This window comes from Theropithecus gelada, chromosome 1 (assembly GCF_003255815.1).
Source record: "Theropithecus gelada isolate Dixy chromosome 1, Tgel_1.0, whole genome shotgun sequence".
NCBI lineage: Eukaryota > Metazoa > Chordata > Mammalia > Primates > Cercopithecidae > Theropithecus > Theropithecus gelada.
In genome coordinates this window covers 20,451,249-20,463,697 of record NC_037668.1, presented here as the reverse complement: position 1 = coordinate 20,463,697, position 12,449 = coordinate 20,451,249, and the positions used below count along the sequence as shown (strand labels likewise).

General features: G+C 57.6%; 1 protein-coding gene across 7 annotated transcripts; it reads right to left on the bottom strand.

The window, feature by feature from the left end:
• Nucleotides 1–172: 172 nt before the first annotated feature.
• On the bottom strand, nucleotides 173–12,362 carry ADAM15 (ADAM metallopeptidase domain 15). Of its 7 annotated transcripts, none has more exons than XM_025356869.1 (23): nucleotides 12,172–12,362; nucleotides 10,862–10,968; nucleotides 10,153–10,229; nucleotides 9,660–9,738; nucleotides 9,422–9,498; nucleotides 9,138–9,330; nucleotides 7,444–7,509; nucleotides 7,296–7,364; nucleotides 7,047–7,216; nucleotides 6,829–6,913; nucleotides 6,195–6,343; nucleotides 5,934–6,108; nucleotides 5,554–5,646; nucleotides 5,127–5,431; nucleotides 4,835–5,030; nucleotides 4,492–4,569; nucleotides 2,995–3,067; nucleotides 2,628–2,766; nucleotides 2,138–2,207; nucleotides 1,476–1,550; nucleotides 988–1,059; nucleotides 585–709; nucleotides 173–494 (listed from the first exon to the last, which is right to left on the bottom strand). In XM_025356869.1, the coding sequence occupies exons 1-23, from the start codon at nucleotides 12,248–12,250 to the stop codon at nucleotides 452–454; spliced, it is 2,595 nt and encodes an 864-aa protein (XP_025212654.1). In that variant the 5' UTR covers nucleotides 12,251–12,362; the 3' UTR covers nucleotides 173–451. The 7 variants fall into 7 exon arrangements, with proteins under 7 accessions (XP_025212654.1, XP_025213501.1, XP_025214234.1 ...); XM_025357716.1 differs by having other exon boundaries at nucleotides 1,476–1,547; XM_025358449.1 differs by lacking the exon at nucleotides 988–1,059.
• Between the last annotated feature and the right edge of the window lie 87 nt (nucleotides 12,363–12,449).

Below are 12,449 nucleotides of genomic sequence, written 5' to 3'. Positions count from 1 at the left end.
CCACCCCAGTCTGGGCAGAGGGAAGCCGCGAGCATCCCGGGGACACACGCCGACCCATTCTGGTACTCCCGCCCCACACAGCCCGCCCTCATCTGAGGCAGCAGCGTCTCCTGGCGGCCAGACCTGGAACCGCAGCAGGAGCGACCCGGCTTCTAGAAGCAGACAAACCGCGTAATGCTCCCAAGATGTCAAGTTTATTGCAGCTGAGCAGAGACAGGCTGTGCGGACCTCCCTCAACCCCTTCCAACCCCCAGCCCCTCCCCAAACCCCAGCTGCAACTACGCCGCCGGTCCCTAGAGTGCTGCTTGACAGCGCGTGGCGGTGCCCGGAGCCTTAAGACACCGCGTCCAGCCTCTGGCGCCTTCAGTCATGGTAGGGGACTCCAGAGGGCACGCCCCCCTCTTGAAGTCCTAAGTAGTCCGGTTTGGAGGCAGCGGAACCTCCAGAGAGGTCAGAGGTAGAGCGAGGACACTGTCGGAGGCGGTGGCGCTGGTCTGGAGTGCGGGAAGCCGAGAAAAAAGGGTCAGAGACCCCCTTCCCCCAGGTCACTCGCCCCGCCCACCCATCCCCAGGGCTCCTCCTACCTGGAGGGTAGCGCTAGGGGCGGGATTCCAGCTCCTGGGCCTGGCAGGTCACCGGATGGGCACCGGCCCTGGGGGTCGGCAGGCAGTGGCTTCCTTGGGGGTGGGGGCTTGGCTGGCCCCTGAGACTGAGGGAGAGAAGGCAGGAGGCCGGCTTAGGGGGGGGGGGGGGGGGGGTGTCATGTTGCCCACCCCCAACGCATTGGTGCTGGGGAACACCAGCTTGGGGGCAGCACCATCGGTCACCCTTGTCTGCAAACAAACCTGTCACCATTAAAGGCACCACCTGGATATGTGCCCTCATGCACTGAGGGGGCATCTCGCCACGGCCACCACCGTCATGGCTACCAGCACCACAGCCCTAGATGGGGGGAGAGGCCGTGCCCTTCTCTCCCCCCACCGTTACCTTCGGGCTTCTCACCATCGGGTCAGCGGGCAGAGGGCGGGTAGGGGGATTGGGTCGGTCAGCCAGCTCAGCCTGAACAGAGAGAGGGGCAGTGGCTGTGAGAGCATAACCAGGGGCTGTGGACATGCATGGAGATTCCCCAGAGGGGTTCAAGTCAACATGCAAAGTCAGCCAGGGGGCAGGAGAGAATGAGGGCATGCGCAGAGGGTTTGGAGGCATGCCAGCTGATGTCTCAGGGGAGGAAGGTGTAGGTCAACCGCGGAGTTCCTGGCCGACTGCAGTCCCGCCACTGACCACCAGATGGTGGTAGAAACCAAGGCAGGAGGCTCACCCTTTGCTGCTTCTGGGGCTCAGAGTGTCTGAAGGCTGAGGGGCACCCCGATCACCTAATGAAGAGCACCACTGGCAGGGAGCAGGGATGAGAACTGCAGTTGGGTACCAAGCCTCCCACCTGCCTTGGCTCAGGGCGGGCCCTGGCCCAGATTTACCTGGAGTCTCTTGGGCACAGGGTCAGGCGGCAGCGGCCTGGAAGGGGGGGCCGGGAAGCCGAGAGCACTAGCCTGCTGAGAGGGCAGGAGGGGCAGATGGGCACAGAGGGGGAAGAGGAAGCAGAGAGACAGAGTGGGCAGAGAAGGGTCAGTGCCCAGGGAGGGCTGGCAGGGGCCCAGGGCAGTGGGTGCTGTGCATGCAGTTATGCAGGTGCATGCAGGTGGGGAGCAAGTGGGGAGGAGGTGTGCACACACTCCCATCATCCAAGCAGAGGTCTTAGGGCGGGGGTGCTCACCAGCCCTTCTAACATGGTGACCTGGGCCCACGGAAGGCCATTCTGAGCACCACTGCCCTTGTGCCCTCCTGGGGTCACTGCTGGGGGCATGGATAGACCCACCTCTCAAAGCCACCTCTTGGCCAGTGGATGGAGCCCAGCAGCCCCTGCTCCAGCTGGCTGCCCTCCCCACTCTTCTGGACTCAGCTTCTCTGCCTGTAGCCAGGGGAGGGGAAGGCAGGGCAGGGCTGGCCCTGACTCCTTCGACTGACTCTTGGGCAGTGCTAGCCTTTCTCTGAGTCTGGAGCCTTTAATGTGCATCCCCCAGGGTCCAAGCTGGATGCCCAGCCAAGGTGGAGTCCCCTTCCTCTGGCATCTGGGACTCACCTTAGTGCCTCGTGCCAGCAGGGCCCTCTGCGGAGGTCCTGGCCGTTCAGGGGGACCAGACTGGGCTGCCCTATGCATGAGGAAAGGCAAGAAGGGAGAGGGCCCAGCCTCAGACCCTGTTCTCTACCTTATGCCATCCTTGAGTGGGGTTAACCCTTTCTTTGCAGGCACTTATGTGTGGTATAGGGAAAACTGTGGTGGGGCCCGTGGGGGCGTTATTTATTAGCTTGAGGGAAGACCCCACTTATCCAGCACAGGAGCTCCTGGGGAGAAATGGCCCTAGCACTCCAGCCACCCCACAGGGGCACAGCTGTGAGGTAAAAAGCTGTGGGTGCATATAGGGAAGGGAGGTGTGGGGTATGGCAGTCAGCAAGTTTAAGGTCCAAGGGGCTTGGGGCTCAGAACCAGGTTGCAGGGGCTGCAGAGGTGAGGCAGCCTTCAGCACTGTCCCCAGTTAAAGGAAGTGGTAGCAGGGAGGTGATGCTCATACCTGTACTGGCAGGTGGGTCCCTTGAGCTGGCAGAGTCGCTGATGCAGGCGGGCACGGTACCAGTAGCTGGCACCAAGCATCACCAGGACCAATAACACCAGGAGGCTGAGGAGCAGCCCTGTGGTCAGGGAGCTGGTTGCTGTGGGCGGAAGTCAGGTTTAAAGGAGGGCAGGGCTAAGAACTCTAGAGCCATGAAGGCGCAGGGGGCAGGGAGTGAAGTCAAGTGATCAGGGAGAGTGAAGGGGTCAAAGGGCAGACTCAGGGAACCAGCAGCAAAGGGGGGTCAGAAAGAGAGGGCCGAGGGGGAAAGATAAAGCATGAACCACTTTGCCCTCCCAGCTGCCCCTGTCCCCCAACCCCATGCCACCTTTGAGCTGAGTGGTGCAGTCAGGGGGTGCCCAGCCCTCCTCACAGTAGCAGTGCCTGTTGCTGTCACAGACCTAGGAGGTATAAGGTGAGCAATGAGGAATGCTGCACTCTGGAACTATTTCCTTGTCTCTAGCTTTTCAAGATCTCACATTTCTGCAACTGGGGGTTGTGCTGGGTATGATGTGTAGAGAGAGCCTGGAGGGTCTTTATCCACACCAGAGCAAATTAGATCAAACTAACACTTACTGAGCACCTTCTGTGTGCTGGGCACTGTGGTACATGCTTGCTTTCTTTGTGTTTGTTTTGTTTTGTTTTGTTTTATTTTAGACAGCAAGTAAGATGGAGTCTCACTCTGTTGCCCAGGCTGGAGTGCAGTGGTGCAATTATGGCTCACTGCAGCCCCGAACTCCTGGGCTGAAGCAATCCTCCTGCCTTGGCCTCCCAAGTAGCTGGGAGCACAGGTGTGCACCAGCAGGCCTAATTTTAAAATTTTTCCTTGATAGAGACGAGGTCTCACTATGTTGACCAGGCTGGTTTTGAACTCCTGGCCTCAAGTGATCCTCCTGCCTTGGCCTCCCAAAGTACTGTGATTTGGCTGGGTACAGTGGCTCACCCCTGTAATCCCAGCACTTTGGGAGGCCAAGGCGGGCGGATCACTTGAGGTCAGAAGTTCGAGATTAGCCTGGCCAACATGGTGAAACCCATCTCTACTGAAAATAAAAAAATTAGCTGGGCGTGGTGGCGGGTGCCTGTAATCCCAGCTAGTAGGGAGGCTGAGGCAGGAGAAACAATTGAGCCTGGGAGGCGGAGGTTGCAGTGAGCCGAGTTCACGCCAGTGCACTCCAGCCTAGGCAACAGAGCAAGACTCTGTCTCAAAACAAAACAAACAAACAAACAAACAAAAACAAAACTGTGATTATAGGTGTGAGCCACCATGCCCAGCCTGTGCTAGATGCTTTCTTTTTTTTTTTTTTTTTTTTTTGAGACGGAGTCTTGCTCTGTCGCCCAGGCTGGAGTGCAGTGGCCGGATCTCCGCTCACTGCAAGCTCCGCCTCCCGGGTCTACGCCATTCTCCTGCCTCAGCCTCCCGAGTAGCTGGGACTACAGGTGCCCACCACCTCGCCCGGCTAGTTTTTTGTATTTTTTTAGTAGAGACGGGGTTTCACCGTGTTAGCCAGGCTGGTCTCGATCTCCTGACCTTGTGATCCGCCCGTCTCGGCCTCCCAAAGTGCTGGGATTACAGGCTTGAGCCACCGCGCCCGGCCTAGATGCTTTCATACTCACCTCATGTGCCTTGGATGGGGATACTATTATTATAGCCATTTGATAGGTGGGGAAACTGAGCTCAGCAAAGTTAGTAACCAGCCTGAGGTCACACAACTAGGAAGTAGTAGAGCAAGGATTAGAACCCAGATATGTCTGTTTCCAAAGCCCAGCATCCTTTTCCTCTCTAGAGGCTCTCTGCTCCCCTTCCACTTCACCCATCCCAGCTCACCCCATGTCCATGGCATTTGCTTCGACATTCCTGTGCCCCCAGGAGATCCACACGCTGGCATCGATGGTCTATGCACACCTGACCCAGGGAGAGAAAAGCCTGGATCAGATTCCCACAGAGTTTTAATGGGACTGGGAGGCCAACAAGGTTGAGGTCACATCCTGCGTTTACATATGGGGAAACCAGCGCGTAGTGGGTTGATAGGCTTTGCTCCATCTGAAGTAAGAAACTGACTTCCCTTGGAGTCCCTGCCTTTGACGTTGGTGAACGGTGAAGTCTGGGCACTTCACTGTGGTCCAAATGTCCCTTCTCACACCTGGTCTTGCCCACCCAGGCTGCTCACCAGGCCAGGGCCACAGGCTGTGCCAGGCAGAGTCAGGAGGGGCTGGGCCACATCACTGCCCAGGTCCAGGTGCACCCAGCTGCAGTTCAGCTCAGTCCCATTCACATCTATTGTCTCCCAGAGTAGATCCTGGATGGAGCCCAGCAGAGGCTGGGTCCTACCTGTCTGGCACTGGAGTTGCCCACAGATGGCATCTCTGGGGGAAGGGGGAAGGGGGAAGGGCACACAGGTTAGTAGAAGCAGGGCCAAGACTCCCAGAAACCCAAAGGAGGAGCCAGGTTTCCTCACTTACCTAGGGGTACAGGACACGTAGCCGCCACTGGGGTTGCGCCCACAGCTCCCAAAGGCATTTCCCCGAGTATTGGCTGTCTGGAGGCAAAGTGGCGCAGCGGGCTGGGCTCCAGGTCCCCAAAGTGACTGGCACTGCTGGGCATAGGAGGCACAACGCCCATGCATGCACACAGCTTGCCCACCAGCGCAGGGCTCGCCGTCCCCTAGGCTGATATCAGGGGGACACTGGGAGCTGTCTCCTGGGCAGAATTCAGGCAAGTCACAATCCCCTCTGGTAGGACGACACTGCCAGCCAGACGGGCGTAGCTGTCGAGGGTGGATGAGCATCAGTGCGGGCACTGGGCAAATCCAGCTAGGGGGTCAGAATGACCCTTTCCACCTTGGCCCCGGCCGGTGAGCTCTGGGTGGCCAGTCTAGTCTCTACCCACCTGGCAATTTTGACAACAGGGTCCGTCGGAGGCACACTGTGCCCCTGGCCTCAGCTGGCAGGTTGAGGAATCACAGCAGGGATCGGCGCAGTCCTGTGGGCAGGAGCACGGGGGCCAGGCATCAGAGCAGGTGGGGCCTGTGAGCCTCCCTCCAATCCCTCCTCCTCCCACAGGCCAAGACCAGAAGGACGCCCAGAACTACACAGCAAGCAAGGGCTAGAGACGAACAACCCACGTGCTGTCCCCACAGACACGGCGAGTAGGAGAGGGGTGGGAAGTCCCTTCAGAACCCAAGAGGAGCTCAGGAGGCTAGGAGAGGGCTAATGACCAGGGTGAAGGCACAGAAGTGAGTGGGGCGAGGCTTTGGGAAAGGGGCTCACATCTGGGAAGCCACAGTCACACTGCTCGCCCGGCTCCACAAACATATTTCCACAGAAAGCAGCCATAGGAGGCAGGCTAGGCAGCCGTTCAAAGAGGCAGCTGCCCATTCCATCCAGGAGGGCTTTCTCCAGGGCCTGTCGGCTGCAGTTGCTGAAGTTCAGGCCTGGCAGGAAGCTGGGGAGGGTGGCAAGGAAGGTTGGGGCTGGGGGCCTCTCCCTGCCCCTTGCCCCACCGCCTCTCTCCATCCTGCAGCTACTCACTCTGTGGAGGCCTCCATGATGCAGGTCTTGGCTGGGGCTGGACCTGGACAGGGGCAGCTATTCCCGGGCAAATCATGGTCCAGGCCCAGGCTGTGGCCCAACTCATGGGCTATGGAGGAGGTGACTCCCAGGATGCTGGTGGAGTGGTCCTGTCGTTGGGGAGGGGTACCGCAGGTCCAGTCCCAGCCTGCCTCCACCACAATGCCCAGACCACCCTCTCTGCTTCTGTTCCCTCCATGTCTGACCTCACGGGCACTCAGCAGGCACTGCTTCCCTCCTGAATTGCTTCTAAAGTAGCAGAACCCAGGCCTGGATGGCAGAAACCTGGGCTCTAGCTCAGCTCTGTCCCCCTCCCTCACTGTGGGCCCTTGGAGATCACCTCTGTTCTTTGGGCCTCAGCTGCCTCCTACCCTCCAAGAAATGGGAAGACTGCACAGGGGATGACTGTGTACACTGTGACGAGCTGACCACAAGCGAGGGCTCCCTGACTGCAAAGGCCACATCACGCATCTCCACCCTCTATACCCATAGCTTTGGGGTTGGGCAACTTTGTAGGGGGATTTCTGTGAATAAATGCCTCCACACTTGGGAGGAACTGAATTGGGAATGAGGAGGAGACCTGGAAATAACTCACCATGTTCACACCTCCTGAGAAGTCAGGAGAACAGATGGAGTTCTGAATGGCCATGCCCACCATAGGCCCAGAGAATGAAGTACCACTGTGGGACAGAGAGGCCAAAGTTCAGGGCCAGAAGCCACAGTGGTCAGAGCTTCAGGGGCTGAGGCAAGTGCTGAAGGGGTGTGAATTTGGCCAGGACAGGACTGGCCTCTCTGGCTGGGTCTGGGCCTTACGTCACCAGCTGGGCACTGTCGTGAGGCAATCGAGGCAGCAAATGTGCCCTGCGCCAGTGGAGGAAGTTTTCAAGGGTGACAGCCGGGTTTGGGCTGATCTCCACCAGGTCACGCTGGGTCCAGGCCTCCAGGCCCACTAGTGCCACTCGTACATTCAGAGGCCGGAAGAACTGAAAGAGAGCTGGGGCTCAGAAGAGGGGCTGTCATGGTCAGGGGCCTGGGGTGGGGGCTGCCCTGTCCAGCACTCACTGTGTCCAGCAAGAGGGCCACTTCCAGTGTGCGGTTCAGCAGGTGCTGGAAGTCCTGGTATTTCTGGACCTGTAGGCCAAGAGAGGTGACATGAAAGGCGGCAGGGCAGTGTGGGGGGAGGAGGATGCGCAGGGGCCAGCCGGCTCACCTCCGAGTGATCAGCCACAATCACCAGCTCCACAGTCTTGGTCTCTGTTACCACATCCCGCCTCCACTATGGACAAAAAGAAGTATCAGGCAAACCTGCCGCTCGCAGCCAACAGCTGTGCAGGGCTGACCAAGAGGCAGCCACTCCTACTCTGTGGGTGAAACAGGAGGGTGAAGAGCCCATTTTACAGATGAGCCACTGAGGGCCAGAGGGCCCAGGAACTTGCCAAGGAGGACCAGGAAGTAGATAATGAAGGTCGGAGTAGACCCCTGCTTTTCTGGCTCCAAACTCAGTGGTTTTTTTTCAAATTTTTAAAAAATAATAGGCCGGGCACGGTGGCTCAAGCCTGTAATCCCAGCACTTTGGGAGGCCGAGGCGGGTGGATCACGAGGTCAGGAGATCGAGACCATCCTGGCTAACATGGTGAAACCCCGTCTCTACTAAAAATACAAAAAACTAGCCGGGCGTGGTGGCGGGCGCCTGTAGTCCCAGCTACTCGGAGGCTGAGGCGGGAGAATGGCGTGAACCCGGGAGGCGGAGCTTGCAGTGAGCCGAGATCACGCCACTGCACTCCAGCCTGGGCGACACAGCGAGACTCCGTCTCATCAAAAGAAAAAAAAAAAAAAAAAAAAAATAATAATTTAGCCCGGTGCGGTGGCTCATGCCTGTAATCCCAGCACTTTGGGAGGCTAAGGTGGGCGGATCACGAGGTCAGGATATCGAGACCATCCTGGCTAGCATGGTGAAACCCTGTCTCTACTAAAAAATACAAAAAATTAGCCGGGCGTAGTAGCGGGCGCCTGTAGTCCCAGCTACTCGGGAGGCTGAGGCAGGAGAACAGCGTGAACCTGGGAGGCGGAGCTTGCAGTGAGCCGAGATCAAGCCACTGCACTCCAGCCTGGGTGACAGAGCGAGACTCCATCTCAAATAATAATAATAATAATAATTTGAAAAAATCCCAATATCAACTCTTGTCACTTACCATATGCCTGGCACAGTTTTAAGCACTTCACATCTATATTGACTCATTTAATCTTCCCAGCAACTCTCTGCAGCAAGTAGTTTTATTATCTTCATTTTACAGATTAGGAAATTGGGTTTATATTGATTTATCACTGGTAACTATGTATTATCTATAACCAAGTGAGAGCTCTCTGCAAATGGGATCATAAGACAGATGAAGCGTTTGAGCCAAACACAACTAATATGGATAGGCCATTTATTAGTTGTATGGCCTCGGGCAAACCACCTAACCTGTCTCAGCTAGATTTTATATTTTATATATTTTATTTTATTTTATTTTATTTTATTTTCACTTTATTTTATTTTTTGAGATGAGGTCTCACTCTGTCACCCAGGCTGGTGTGTAGTGGCTCGATTTAGACTCACTGCAACCTCCGCCTTCTGGGCTCAGGCGATTCTTCCACTTCGGCCTCCTGAGTGGCTGGAACTACAGGCACATGCCACCATGCCTGTATACTTTTTGTAAGGTTTCTTCATTTTAAAATAGAGCTATTGATAGCACCTACCTCCTAGGTATGGGAGGAGTACACGAGCTAATGTTCACAAAGTTCCCAACATGTGGAAAGTGCTCCATTCGCAGGAGCTGTTGTTACTGTGAACACATAGCTCTGAGTGTCTGGGGGTCAGCGCTCAGGACAAGTGAAGCCCACTCCCCTGCCATTCATCCTCACCCGGCGAATGTGGCGCTGTCCCAGGGGGTGCTCTGGTGGAGTCTGAGTGTGTACAGGTTCCCGCCAGCTCAGGACACAGGTGTGGCCTGGCAGGTGGAGATCTTGGATTCGGGAAATAATGGGAGGACCCTGAACGTCCCCAGGCCCCTGCTCCAGCGTATAGCTTCTCTCTGGGGACAGGACCACCAAGCCTCTAAGAAAAAAGAAAGGAAGTTAGAAAACATTACAGCTCCATGCCTGGGTCTCCTTACTTTCTCTACTGTCATCAAATCCGCCCAGTATACCTGAGCCCAGAGCAGGTGCAGACGGACACCCAGGAGGCTGCATATCCCTGCACTCTTCCCTGGTAGCAGCAGTTCTCCTGCAGCACAGGAACAACATTAGTGTTGTCTCAGAGAGCAGACCAGGACTGGAACCGAGGAGTCTAGCTTGACAGTAAAAATAGGCAGTGTCTTCTCATCTTCCAGTTACTCCCTTCCTCTTTCCCCTAAGCCAAAAACGGCACAAGAGGCCCTGACTCACCAGAGTGTGTCCTTCACTGACCACCCGAGTGCCATCGGGCTGGTACCACACCAGGGTTGGGCGGCCTGGGACCAACTCCCTGTGGAGTGAAGGAAAAGAACGCAGTGCTCAAGCCACTTCCCAGGTCGTGCATTGACAAGCAGAGGCCTGAAGGTGGTGGTGGGGCTGGGGACCAGGGAACACCCCCCAGCCAACTTTTCCACTCCCTGACACCAGGTCAGCAAAGTATACTGGGTGGGCCACTGACTCTGTTTATTTGAATTCCAATCTGGTTTTCACCACATACTAGCTGTGTGACCTGGGGCAAGTTATTTAATCTCTCTGTGCCTTGACTTCCTCATGTATAAAATAAGGACAATAATACATGATAGTATCTCCCTTACAGGGTTGTTATGAGGATTAAATGAGCACAAGCACTTAGCACCTGGCACATAATAAATGCTATACAAGTTGTTGGCCTTGTGGTCACTGTTGTTGCCACCATCACTATTACCTATTCTGTAGCAGCTCCAGGATATGACTGTCACCGTCCAGCTCCAACTTGATCCTCAGGGGCTCAGGCAGACTGGTCTGTGGGCACCAGAGGGCAGGTCACCTCCCTAGACCTGCCCACAACTCCCAGCCTCTCTAACCAGAAAACCTAAGGCCCTCAGAAGAGCACCAGCGATTAGATCACTGGTGGGGGGATCCCAGGGGAAGGGCCAGGAAGCCCTGCCTGGCCTGCGGCATTGTTCTGGGGGGTTGTGTGGGGAGGTCAAGGAAGGTATCTGAGCCGCCCCTTCTCGGCTTCCTGCCCAGAGAGGAAGCACCGTGTAGGACCCAGCACAAGCCCCAGCCCTTCCTCTGACTCAGCTTTATAATGGGGTTGGGGGGTGGTTTGGTAAGGTCCTGACTCTTTCCAAATCCCCCCACTGAAAAAACCGACAACATGAGATGAAGAAAGCAAGTTTGGCTTCACAGTTTCCCCAGTGGAGATGGATGGGTTGGGTGGGGCTGAGGCAGACAGATGTGCGTGCAGAGGGAGAGGGAGATAAGTGAAGCCAGGTGCTGGGGTGTGGTGGGAGAGGCAGCTGGGCCTGGGATAGACCCACTACAGCGAGCTCTACCCACCAGCTCCTCAGCCAAGCTTTGGCCTTGAGACACCTGACTATGCAGGGGCGTGTGTGGATTCATTTATTTATTAGAGGGGTGTGGGAGTTCACCTGAAGCACCTTTTTGAGGCTAATCGGGAGATCGTCCTGAAGGACCTGGGGCTCCAAGGGCCCCCTCGGGGCCTTCTCTGACATTGCCTGCTGCTCCTCGGTGCCACCTGCAGGTCCCAGGACACCCGAAGACAGTACTGAGGAAATCGACAGCACGGCTGGGGGTGGCAGGTGCCCTCAGACCCACCAGCTCCCAGCCAGTCAAGGCCCTTAGACACCTGAGGGGCCTCCTCATTGCATGCTGAGACTTAAAGGAAAATACTGGAAGGAGGGGGTGTCTATCTAATTTATGGCTTTCCACCCACCCATTCACAAGTCCCCAAGAAAGACTTTCGGCTTGCTCAGCCTGTGGCCCTCCTTGTCCCCTTCCGGCCAATCCCAGGTTCTCACAGGGACCCTCCCCTGTTCCCACTCCCTCCCAATCACTCTCCCCCCACTTCAGGAACGCCCCCTCTCGAGACTGAGCTAAGCCTTGTGGCCGGGTGCCCGCTCACCCTCCCCTTCGCTCACATCGGAGATGCCAGGAACGCCCATTTCTGGGTAAGCAGTGCAAACACCCCCACCTCCCTAAACACCCTCATGCCCAGTCAGGCACACCCGCTGCCTACAGCCTCTGCTTCCTCCCCGAGCACCCCCACACCCCCCCAACACACAATGGCCCTCTCTCCTCCGGACACTCCACCCGCGCCTGCCCTCTCGGTCCCGGCCCAAGACAGCAGCGGGAAGTGAAAGTTCCAAGGAGGAGTTGGTGTCCCAGCCTCTTTCCTGGCCAATTCTCCCTTCTCCTGGCTCCTCTCGGGCCCCTCCCGCTCGGCCAGGCACTGGTGGCAACAGCACCAGGGTGAGGAGTGCCTGGCGGCCCCAGGCCTGGAATACAGGCTAGAGAGAATCCTCTTCACTAAATCCTACAAGCCATGCCCGCTCTGCGCCCTGGCACCGGGTGGAACGGTAAGCTAGGCCCCAGAGCAGCGAAGATGCCAGCCCTGGGGAGCAGCTACCCTCTCACTACGATCTTGAAGTGGCGCTGGACAGGCCCCTCAGTACCTGGTACCTGAGCCTGAAAGTGTCCGCAGGGACCGCGCAGAGGATGACCAGGCAGGAGGAAGGGGGCGCCGGCATCCCCTCTCCTTTCCTCTCCACTCCATCGCCAAGTCACTGGGCCCTAGGCCCAGGACAACGGACCAGGTCGGGCCGCGCTCTGGCTGGGCTCTCCCAGGGTCTCCGTCCGGCTCCATTACCCTAATGCCTTCCGACTTTCCTGCACCTCCCTCCCAGTCCGCCCCCCGACCCAGTACAGGCCGAGGACTCACCTATATTTGGGAGCGGCCAGGAAGGCAGAGGGCTGCCCGCGCCCAGGAGCCCCAGGGCCCAGAGCAGCGCCAGCCGCATGGCAGCGGCGCCTGGGGCCGGGCGAGGGCAGCAAGTGCGGAACAGCGCACCGAGGAGCGGCCGGCGGCCGGGTCGCCTCGGAGCACCCAGCAGCGCCGCGCAGCCACCAGGCCCCGCCCCGGCCCGCCCCCTCCCACTTGGCCCCAAGCCAAGCTCCGCCCTCGGCAAGGCCATCCCGGCTGCACTCGGGAGCCGGGAC

What these genes read in the sequence shown, in the direction of transcription:
- ADAM15 (XM_025356869.1), bottom strand. Translation starts at nt 12,250, where the DNA reads ATGCGGCTGGCGCTGCTCTGGGCCCTGGGGCTCCTGGGCGCGGGCAGC. An exon ending in TTGTGGCTGATCACTCGGAG is followed by an intron (nt 7,365 to 7,443) that starts GTGAGCCGGCTG and finishes CTTGGCCTACAG; the next exon opens with GTCCAGAAATACCAGGACTT. An exon ending in GCAAATGCCATGGACATGGG is followed by an intron (nt 3,068 to 4,491) that starts GTGAGCTGGGAT and finishes TATACCTCCTAG; the next exon opens with GTCTGTGACAGCAACAGGCA.